The 12,082-nt window shown below is 37.0% G+C and overlaps 1 protein-coding gene across 4 annotated transcripts in view; it reads right to left on the bottom strand.

Moving 5' to 3' along the window:
• Nucleotides 1-12,082, bottom strand: part of Trim9 (E3 ubiquitin-protein ligase Trim9) — a 319,633-nt gene that overhangs the window by 29,907 nt on the left and 277,644 nt on the right. For 2 of the 4 annotated variants that reach the window (XM_065237176.1, XM_065237183.1), the window contains 2 exons: nt 7,131-7,270; nt 583-633 (listed from right to left, as the gene is read on the bottom strand). In XM_065237176.1, coding sequence (XP_065093248.1) covers nt 583-633; nt 7,131-7,270 — 191 coding nt within the window. The remainder of the gene's footprint in view (nt 1-582; nt 634-7,130; nt 7,271-12,082) is intronic. The other 2 variants (XM_065237191.1, XM_065237201.1) reach the window with 1 other exon arrangement.

Raw genomic sequence — 12,082 nt, 5'->3', positions numbered from 1 at the left:
CTGCCTTTTCAAAAACAAAATACCCACTGAAAAAAAAATCACACATTCTCCGTTAGAAAAAATATTAAAAACTTCAATATCAAAAAAGGACATTTTAAAAATCTAAAAACTTATGCTTATTTTAAAGTTTACCAGACATGCTTACTTTTATGAACTGGACACAATGGACAGTTAAAAATCGACCAAAATCGTAGAAAATAAACTTTTAAGACAAATTCTGAACTTCTTTTCCACAAAGGTTTATTATTGTTTTTCATGCATAAAACATAGGGTTAATGTCGGTTTTGCATTTAATGATTTGTGCAACCAAAATGTAGATGTTAATTTCACTGTATTTTTCCATCGAAACATTCCCTGAATGCTATCAAACGATTCCTTAGTCTTTCAGCTGTAATATGATTACATTTTTACGACTGAACATTCTGTTACAATCCAAACCAGATTGTCTTTAAATGCAATATACGCACTATCAATTGCGGCTGATTTCGAGTTACAGATCATAAATATAACAACTGGTTAATACGCAGTTCAAATGGAAATATTGCTCAAGAAAAAAAGGCTACCGACAATAGTCACACTCACCTGAGAAGTTTGGAGCGTTGTAAATACGCCTTCAAACACTTTTGGACAATTCTGTTGATTGGAATGGATAGAGAAGCAATCAGTAAATAAATGTAAATAGAGGCACACGTTATATGTGTGCGTGACGATGAGAAAATGCTAATAGAAGCACGGACCAAATTTTTAAGTCCAGAAAATCGTTTCCAATGCACAAATTATATAAATATAGCGTGAAAAAAAAGATCAAACATTTTCCTGAAAGTTGACGTTTTACGATTTTGGTCAATTATTAAGTGTCCATTGTGTTCATTTAAGAAAAGTTAATAGTTAGGTAAAATACAAAGTTTCCAGATCGCTCTTAGCAAGCAGTTGTGTGTTTTTTTTTGGACGCGAGTCACGCGATGGTTTGTTTTCCGATAGCAACTATTTTTGCGGTGTCCGTTGCTCATTGTTTGAAGTTCGTTCGCTTATGCCGTTGTCCCGTTGGAAGCAAACTAGTGGAGATGTCGGTGGAAATACAACATGGCAGTGCGAAACTATCTATGGAATGAATTGTGAATTTTGTGAAATCGGATCCCACTCAGATGATCGCTACCCGAGCAAAGTCCAGCATCAAAATGAAAGCAAATTGAAATCAAGTTTTGATATTAACATCAAAATGAAATCATAATTTGATTTCAGTTTACGCAATTGACAAATTTGATACCTAATTTTGTTTTCATTTTGCTGTAAATTTGCTCTTCAAAAATATGTTGTTGCGGGTTTGTTTTCATTGCCTTAGCATAACATCAAATTGAATACTTATTTTGTTTTCAACAGGAAAAATGGATATCAAATATAATTTTCAGTTTGCTCTCATTGATGTGATGTAACAAGAAGATTTGTTTGCTCTCAATTTTGATATTTTATAACGACCAAAAGACAGCAACTTGAGTAATCGTTATCAGCGAAATCACAACATCAAATTAAGATTTCAATTTGATCTCAGACTTTGCTCGGGTACCTTTCGCATAGAGGAGAAAAACTCTATGTTCATCAAGTTCAAATTAAAAGCTATACCGTACAACCGTGAACAATAAATTTTCCATTATGCTGATGGAAAGTAAGTCGAGGTACGCATGTCACCTACTAGGGGTACCGTTCAATACGTGAGAGTGTACGACCTCCCACTAGAAGTCCCGGATATCAATCATTGGTGCTAGGGAAATATTGTGATGTAAAGCGGTACTACACGGGATAAATTTCCAGCTGCCTTAGGCCTCCCCAATGAGCAATGCAAGCTTTATAGAGGGTTTATAGCATTCTACAAGCCTAAATCATAGTCTACAGAACCCTTTTAAAACCAAAATTGTTACTTGGGTCGTCATGCACACAGGTATGCCGGGTGTATATAGATGTAAAAAAGGAGATTCCCAACTAGCTGCATTTCCTCAATCGAAAGGGGAACATATTCTATCAAGGGGACATAAATTCCTGCCCAAGCTGAAGGATCGGACGCAGCCAGAACAACAACGAACGAAAATTGAAAATCAACAACGGTATGAGCAAGAGAGTACTACCCGTACCCATGGTGGGTATATACATGGTGATGCAGCTTTGTCACTATATAGGCGACGAGGTCGCGAGGGGGAAAAGTGCGGTTTTAGAGCAAATTGTAAACAAACTAGGTCGCTGTCCCATACAAAAATCCAACATGGCTGAATCATGAATTTGACACATTAGAACACCTATATGTAGTCACCTTGCCCGTACCTACGTACGCTGACGCTGGTGTAGTGACTGGAGGTGCATCACCAAACGAGAAAGCGGTTGAGGTCCTGGAAGAAGAGGTGGTGGTGATAGATGTGATGAGAAGAAAGTGGAGAGGAAGCAAGCGCTGTTGAGAAACATTCGTCTGTTTTCAAGTAGGGGAACTGAGGGTAAGCCGGCCCCTTAAACACTAAGGCAATTTTAAAATAATAAAGAGCTGATTTGGCCATCTTTCCCATGCAGCGTCCATGTCCAGACAGTTTTGAAGAAACTGTGTGGCAGCAAGGTTTAAATATGTTATTTATGTTTATTTCAAAAAAGTGACAAAAATTTACTTACTAATAACAGTGTGGGGTAAAACCGGCAGTCTTTACCAAACGAGCTTTTTGCATTCGAAAATTTTATTAAATTATATGATTAAGAAAGCATTAATTAGAAACATTACACTTTAAACTGGTAACTTTTTAGAATTCCGAATTCATCAGTGCTCCTCCGTATCTGGTTCTGTGTATAGAACTTGATTCGTATTTATTCACTTTAATTGCAGTGCTGTAAATTCTCAAAATCAATTGAATATTCTTGATGAAAATAAAAAAGCAGCTATACGTTATCAAAGGAGACCTCGTTCGAATGGGTGATATTAGTTGCTTAGTCATTTGACGAAGGCATGGATCATTCTCATTTTTTCAGTGTTCACTCGGCTGTCGACAAAAGCAGGCCACTCTCGATGTGTGCTACGCGATCGTCTGTTTTCTCGGCAGCAACCATTGTGTGGTCCTCCTCATTGTTCTTCATCAGCAGTTCTTTCGGTCGATGCGTCGTCGACTTTGGAAAGAAACCGTTTCGTGATGAGTGTGTGAGTGCTGACCACGTTTTGCGTCCATTGCTGCAATGGACGCGCTCTGACCCTCGTTGGCGTACAACAATTTGCCATACAATGAAACTACTGGAAGCGGCTCCAGTTCTGATGGAGAAGGCTTTTTGGATAGCGGAAGATAAAGTGTTTATTGTGTTGTACCTTTTGACTATAGTTTTAAGTAGTGACCAAGAATCCTCGGCTCTGTAAAGTTAATTCGGTTGAGCCTTATCAAATAAATTAATAAACTATGACATTCTCATTTGAGAAACGCTTGATATCATTCAATTGAGTGTAACCTACACATAAACGGAGCTCTGGAAGACATTCCTGCGAAAAAGCTAAGCCAACCCGACACTAACCTGACTTCTACAAAAGCCCAACCTGATGTTGACTCGACATTGACCCGACATAAACCCAAAATTGACCCGAAAACAACACGACTTTAAATTTGCCTGTACGGGACCATTTTGTTAGGATTCTTCCATACTCCACTGTCGTATATCAAATGATAGTGAGTGACTCAATTGACAATGACAATAAGCTTCGAATGAGAAAGGAGGACTTCAAATTATGATCATGTGAGAATTATATTTCACAGAATTGATTGAATGGTTGTATTGGTTCATCTTGAATCGAATGATATGAAAATTAACAGCACTGCTTAATTGGTTAGTTAACTTTTTGCACAGTAGTCGAATTGATTTGCAGTGATCAAAACAGTTACTCTGAGTTGCCCAATCTAAATATCAAACATATTCAATGTTGAGAAAAGTGTGAATTTGTGACAAGCAAATTAATATTTTCATTCCGTTCCCCTTTATGTTCATAGACTCTCATTAAAAGCCTGGTGTAATTTCAGATCGCAACCAAATTCCTTCAAACTTGGCGCAGCTGTTGGGAGCATCATCAATACAAATCGAAGAGCCATAAAGAGTGAATATTTGTGACCTACCCTTATACTCAGCACTCCAAATAGAGTAACAGTCTTACTCCACTTAACGAGTGACGGTCTTACCTCAACAGATCATATTTTTTCCAAAATCATGGGCCTTATTACGGGTGTCACTACACGGTGATAAGGAAGTGATACTCATAATAAGAGCCGTGATTGCCGTACAAATCAAATGGGAATCACTTCACCGTGACGACAAGTGACAAGTTTTCACTGTGAAGTGACATCCGTAATTAGTCCCCATAATTAACATCATATTATTGATCAAACTGATCTATAATCGCACAAGGATGATGATAAAAGGTTAAGTTGACAATATGTGTGCAAAACAAGAGGATTCCTATCTTTTAGTGCTGTCAAAACCTTAAAATCGATTGGAAAAAATTACATCCAGCAACAGACGATAGATGCTTAGGTATGTTTTGTTTATTTTCTTAGCATTTGGCAGTTTATTGTGGGTCTAATGTATTTCAAATTTTCAAAATAATGGATTCAAAAATCACCTGTGTTTATTTAGTTGCACTAAAACTGATTTCTAGTAAAAGTGATGGGGTGCCGGGCTTACCCACAGTAATGGGCTTACCCGCACTTCCCCTAGAAAAATGATGCGCCTTACTACTTCAAATTCGGGATACTGGACTAAACAATTGGAATAAGCAAGCGAGTTGAGGGTATGGATGAAAGCAGAAGCTTAACTCAAGTCGTCTCCAAGGAAGAGTAAGAAGAACTTATAAACTATGTCCCTCATTAATACTCTATTGTAATTATGAAATTATTTAAAGGTTCTCAGCTCCGTGAAGTCATTCTGGACATTTGAGCATAACAATTGAACTAATTAAAAAAAAAGCACTTCAAAGTATTTAAAGTTTGCTTTTTTGATTAGTGAAGTTTTTAATTTTTTTTTAACCGTTCGAAAATTTGTGATTTTTTCATTGTGTATTATTATTCTGAAAAAGCAATCCAAATTCCTACAACTCTGTCTCAGACGACATTTCAATTAGATTAGCCGTTTTTGATTTGAGGAAAAATATCGAACATGCACAGATAAAAATTCTGAATTTTAATTGTGATGTAAACATTCATTCACGTAAACTTGTATTTAATTTCACGCAACCGAGCAACTTGTAAACAATGTTGTTTACAAAGATGGGCTTTTGAATACAATATTTGCTACATTGCATGAAATGTGTCAGAACTTTACATGATATATAATGTAAACGTATATTTATGATATGTGACGCTCCATTTATGTGCATCATATCAAACAGAAATTTACACTACTTTTTCGAACTGTGTGCCATTTTGAAAAATTAGGCGAATTGTGGCTCAAACTTGGTTCATTTCCCCTTGCGAACAATTAGCCAAAGTTTCATGGCATTCGGAGAGTGAAAATAAAATCGATTCATCGGTTGGCGTGGAACTGCTCAATATTTTTGTTTTATTGAGATGTATGATTCATTAAATCAGTAATAAATATAAGTTTTTGAACATTCCATGCTCGGGAAAAATGTCGAAAGACAAAAGGTCGGTAGACAAATAGTTGATAGGAGAAAAGGTCCAAAGACAAAAGGTCGCATAACAAGAGGTCGAAAGACAATAGGTTGAAAGATCAAAAGGTCGAAGTACAAAAGATCGAAACACAAATGGTCAAATGAGACAAAAGATCAATATGCCGAAGCTGAATAAATATTCTGAAACGTCCAACAAACATTGGAAGTTGAATAAGTGCTTATTTAGGCAAAAATATGCTTTCCAACATAAAAATGGTTTGTTCATCTTTCAATCAGCTCAAATTATATTTTGGGCGATGTGTCATGACTTCAAATCTTTTTATGTTTCTCTCTCCGAATTCCATGAAACTTCGCATAATTGTTCACTAGGAGCAATGAGGTTGTGCCGGAATTCGGCTATTTTGACTTTTACCTAGTTTTGCAAAATGGCGTTTTGGAAAAACGCTGAGGTCACTAAAACACTTAGCTGAATGTATTCAATGTAATTTCCTGATTAAATTTAGATAGTCGTTAGATTGAGCAAACGCATTCCACCAGGAATTTTATAAAGTTAAACGCAATAATAATAGAACAGCTTTCTAACACGAGACACACGACACAGCTAAATCTCAATCCTGAGATGATTGAAAATCTTACGCAATCGAATCTATGTATAAAAAATCTTTTTTTTTTATTTTACGCATCTAAATCTATCTATCGTTACGCGCTAGCAATATGGACCACTGTGCGACGTTATGTTTCATATTTACGTTCGATGTTCAACAAAATCAAAGCATACCAAAGTTGGTGAGTTGAAAATCGTTCTGTGCTGCTATTATTCTGAACAGTACTATTGAGATTAGTATGCATAATTCAAAACTATTTTTTCTAGGGTAAATAATTTATGTCGCACCAGTCTTTGCTAAGGACTGTATCGATTATAATTATAGGTTGCAAACGAATGTTTGCTTTCAAATCAATAAAACTTATTTTACTTATATTACGGGCTTTTATGTCATGGCCTTCTTTACAAGTTAACGATTTAAAACATCCAATCAGGGGCCACATTGCGCATCTCGAAACGAAACACTGTGACCCCAACGCAAGCAATGTGTCCCCAGGTATTTTTAGATACTCGTATCATTTGAAATTTGATTCCACTAAATATTTTCTGCCAAAATGAATATATGAAATATAAAATTAGGCCAAATTAATTTAAAAAAAAAATTGCGTTTCCTTTACAACCTTTTCATTTTGCTAAGGTTACGTAGATCATGAAGTAGCTTAAAAAATAAAGTACGATCGGTACAAAATGATCGAAAAACTTTTTTGTGGCAGTGTGCAAAATTTATAAGAGGAGGAAAATCGATGGTCATACATAAATGTACCTTTCAGAATATTTTTTCTTTGTTTTGACAACACTGTCCCCTCCAATGCAAAGTTTCGCATTTCAATAAAAGCACAACCAACAACGAGAGATACTGTACCGCTCCTACACGGTGCGGATGATGTTACTTACCCTAAATTCACCACCACTTCCGTCGTCCAACTCCAGAACGTAGCCCTGTACGAACGAATGACTGGGTGGCTGCCATGCAACAGTTACTGAGTTGTTCTCTGCGGAGCAGTCCTCAGGGATGATGATCGGTGCCAAGGGAACTGGTAAAGTGGGTGGTTGACGTCCGTACACACATCCGTATATAATTCACATTCAAGAATGGAACAGCAGGTCCGAGTCGTGAGAGGTGGAGAAATGAAAATGGAAATAATTTGAATTATTAAAAACGTTGCTTTTGGCACAGGAATTCATTTCGTTGGAGAAAGTATGTTATTTCAACGGACGAAATAATGAAATGAAAGCAAAGGCAAATATGAATAATTAAATTCTAGGAATAACAGGGCGTTAGGATGCTGGGAGTTTCCTTGCACAAGAGGTATATTTGAAAAATAATGTGTACTCAAATCATGAACGAATGCAATCAATAAAGCGAACCATCATTGGAACCTAACGTAACAGGTATCTAAATTACATTATTCCTTTTTAGGTCAAAACTACTTAACATGCCACAATCAACGATGTAGCTCTGTGATCTCGACAGCGACAGATGGAATGCACCTTGCCTTGATTTCAAAAATCCGTGTAAGCAACCAAAGCTCTCGCCTTCGGGATGATTGATCAATGCAATGGACGGTTGGATTTCATTTATCATATTGGCTCGTGCTTGCAGAAGTCGAGAGAAGAGAATGTGCGGTTAATTCGAATCCAGCTTGGAAACCGAGCTTTAACAAAACCACAACCATTACAGTAACAGCTTATTCGATTCAATTTTGCCTGCAGCTACAGTCTACAGTTGTAAGATTTCCAGTCAGTAGGACTAGCACATGGTGGGCGATAAATGGAGGCAATTATGAGCGGAAATGTGAACGATTAGGAAGTCGAATACCGTTGTCGAGCTAGATTGAAGTTCTATCAGCATCCTTAATTGTGTTGTACCAATTTTACTAAATATTTTACACTATTTTCCCCATTTCAGCAAAACAATGGAAACCATTTCAAATCCAGTTACATCAACATCCACTTGTCGATTAGCATTCCATTCTTGCATCGTTCATCGGAGATGCAAGGCGAATCCCGTCCCAAATCCACAGGACTATCACTCGGTGCTGCTGCGGTTCGGTTTGATGATGGAAAATGTGCTTCGACAACTAGCTGTATCCATGAGTTGATGCATGCAGCACACGACACGATGCATCGCTACTCTGAGTGAGTGCTTTCATCCAATGCACAGCAGCACTGCGGAGAATATTCGATTAAACCTAACCCTGGGCGACAGCGGTCTTGTGATGCATGTGTGTACAACGCATAAAACTACGAAACAGTGAGAACGAGCACTGCTTGGCTTGTTGTTTCCATAGGTACCTACTGAGACCATCATTGTTGCAATTTACAATTTACAGTTGGTATCATAGGAAAAAAGTGTAGGGATAAAAATGAACGTAAGTCCCTCTAGCGCGTGTTTTAGCTTCGGTACGAGTAAGTACATAGTGCTTGGTACCTCCTAGTAGCCTGGTCTGCAAAGGCGTAGCATACCGTGCTAGAGGCGGTGAATTCGATTGTGGAAGGATCATTTTTAAAAATTTAATGAAGGAACAACTGTTAAGCATATTTATTTGATAAATGCTATCTCAATCCCTGATTTCGGTGATATTTCAAGCTTAACATTGCATTACGTCCTTACTAACATTGACAGATTCTGTTCTTCGACTTTCTCTTTGTTTCTCCACGGCCATGTAAAGACATTCTCAGGTATTTTCGGCACACAGATCGATAAAATAAGCTTTTAGGGGCCTCATAGCCTAGTCAGTAAAGGCACGGTATTATCAAGCCGAGGCGGCGGGTTCGATTCCCGGTCCGGTCGAGGGAATCTTTCGGGTTGGAAAATTTTCTCGACTTCCCTGGGCATAGAGTATCATTGTGCTTGCCACACAATATACAAATTCATGCATTGGTATTGGCATCGAAAGTTCTCAATTAATAACTGTGGAAGTGCATTTAGAACACTAAGTTAAGAGCACACAATAAGCTAATATGCGCTAAGCAATAAGCTTGAAATGCGAACAAGAAGAAGAAGAAGAGCGCTACTTCGTCGTAATCACCCATTTCCGTTCTATCTAGCAGAAATCATCAATAATATCTTTGATTTCACCGCACACAAATTAATAATACGTTAATTTCGATCCGTTAGCTCATAAGCTACAAGACAAAGCCTATACGAGTGCGTTGTATAAATATTTAAACTCATTGTTATCAAAACAAAAGAAGCGCTCCTAGCAAATCAACTTTTTCTGTCTTCATTCGTAGAACAAAGAAAAACTTAGAAAACCCAATGGCGTTTCAATGCGTTAGGACGGAGTTGAAACTCGTAGAACAAATTTGCAATCAAGAAGCAGTGTTAGATTTCTTACAATATTTCAATTATTTGTAACTCTTTATCAAATTCAACGGTACATATAGAAAGGTAAATAAGTTTGGAAGTCATCTATAGTAGAATCACTCGATTTTTGAGTTCATATCCGTTCGAAAAAGAGAGCTTAAGTGTGGGTTATGCTTAGTGGGACGGAAATTAGAATCAAAACTGTAGCATCTAATACGAGAAACACAACAAGAAACGGTTATGTGCTCAAGTTATTAACGAAAGAGAAAGTCGACGAAAAGAATCGATCAATGTTACTTAGGACCTAATGCAATGTTCAGCTTGATTTCTAATACATATACGGAGTCTTGCATCATGCAAGCTCTCTGATCAATTACACGCCTTTAGGGTGGTGCAGTCTTATCAGAGAGTGGTATCCAGTGTTGCCATTATTTCATATTTATCTTGAATTTTCAGATTTACAGTCACCTTTCCAGATACATAGACAGATTACGTCAATTTCCAGATTTTTTAATATGTTTTTGACTCTCCCAGATTTTTAAAACATGCTGCATTAAAAATTTCACTGCAATTAATTTTCCATTTCATCAAAAAATAAGAAAGCCAATTATTAAAGGCAATCATTGTCCATTGGACACTAATGCAACATCGTACATGGAGTTGTTACAACACACACTTAGATTTTTTTTACAAAAGATGTAATCCAACTTTCACGCAAATTATGGGACATTAATAAACATGTCATGCAATATTAAGTGTTTTGAAACCGAATCATGGACAACTCGACAAAACATGCAGTTGATTAAATTGAATTTCTCGTTTCTTACAACTGATTCTTATGTCACAAGAGCCACTTGCATGGGCAGCCCTAAGTATGTGCCTTTAGAATTGATAAAACGATAAAAAAAAGGGTTGTGTCCTATACACGACCGCAGTATGACGTAGAACCACGCAAAATTGATGAATGTTATGCATTTTTGACGATTATACTTTATCCTAAATTTTTCAAGTATTTCAATGTTTCGTTTATGGTTCACTTTTTTTCCTTGGTTTTTGTTCCGTGCTGAGCACCAATGCTACCGACGCAGCTCCCTCACCTGGACCCTACCTATCGACCCATCAACTCATGAACCGGCACATAACTTTTCCGCGTATCGGTTTAGTGAAACGGGAACCAAGGCTCATTCCTAATTGTAAAAAAAATGTGATCACGCCGTCCACCTTTAGCCGCTGGCTTGGTCCTGCTTGTTACAGGACCAAGTGCCACGCCATCCGAAGCGGTAATGAGCAGGTTCAAGCAGAACGATGTGCAACCGCACCTGATAAGATTTCCCGTTTTTTTATGAATGGGGCAGGGCAGAAAGAATCTTTTGTGCAGAATATGTAAAAAAAGGCTGGGCATCGGATGTTAATCTAATTGCATATATAGAGGTACCAGATATGTTTTACAGTCAGTTGTTGGTAATTCACCAACAGAATAGAATATATACCTTTTTTAAGCAAAATTTTCTCAAATTTGAAAGTTTTGGCTCTATGGTAAGCGGGTAAAAAATTAACGGAATTTAACTTTTGCTTTTACTTATAATTTTAGTTTGCTTATAATTTATTTCCCGGAATAAAATGATAATTCCATGTCTTTTTCGGGTTGTCGTTTAAGACGGGGGGCAGGGGTGTTTTGCATGTATAACTTTTCCAAGTTCCTCCAAGTTCACGCCATGATCCACCTTAATCCACTGAATTGCTCCTGCTTGTTGCAGGACCAAGTGACCGCCGTCTGAAGCGGTAATGAGCAGAGGCATGAGACAGCAGCGCTTTTATATCTTTTCAGTCTCAAGCAGAACGATGTACAACCAAATGGTACTCGATTATGATGACTGGGTTAGGGAAAATTATCATTTGTACATATTTCAAATGTTTTTTTTTGTGAAAAATAGAAAAAAAAAATATTTATTTTAGCAGATTTGTTATGTATTATCCTATCGAATGACGTATTTGGATTTTATTTTCATCTAAAAATGACAAAGTTACAAGCAATCAAAACCTAACACTATTTCACCACACATATTTTTTGATTGGCACCCCAGTATAGTCGACAAAGACGTAGTTCTACGAAAAAAAGGTCCTTAAACACATCCAGATGATCCATAAAACACCGGAGATAATTCCCAAAAAAGTGTGAATGGTCCTTAAAAATATCAGTATGATCCACTTTAATGAAACATTTGTAAAAATATTCCTCTAAATTTCTAATTAATGAGCATTGAAATTGCACAAATTACCCATAACAATATTGCAAATAATCCATAAAACATTCAACAGTGAACCATAAACTAACGAAGTTGGTCCGCATTCGTGTTTATTTCAGTTACCATGGGAACGTAATTTGTGATTACCCGTGTCCCTTTCCAATTGTATCATTGTTTATGTACGGCCTTAAATTTTAAATGACTTTTCACATTCATCTAGTGATGGCCGATTTTCATTCGAATAATCGATTAATCGATTAACGAACCGAAAAGTAAAATGTTTGTAATCG

The sequence above is a fragment of the Ochlerotatus camptorhynchus genome, unplaced genomic scaffold (genome assembly GCF_037179485.1).
Source record: "Ochlerotatus camptorhynchus isolate MF236.1 unplaced genomic scaffold, CSIRO-AGI_Acam_v1.1 ptg000042l, whole genome shotgun sequence".
Lineage (NCBI taxonomy): Eukaryota > Metazoa > Arthropoda > Insecta > Diptera > Culicidae > Ochlerotatus > Ochlerotatus camptorhynchus.
The sequence above is the reverse complement of the archived record's forward strand: the minus strand, read 5'-3'. Positions and strand labels throughout refer to the sequence as shown.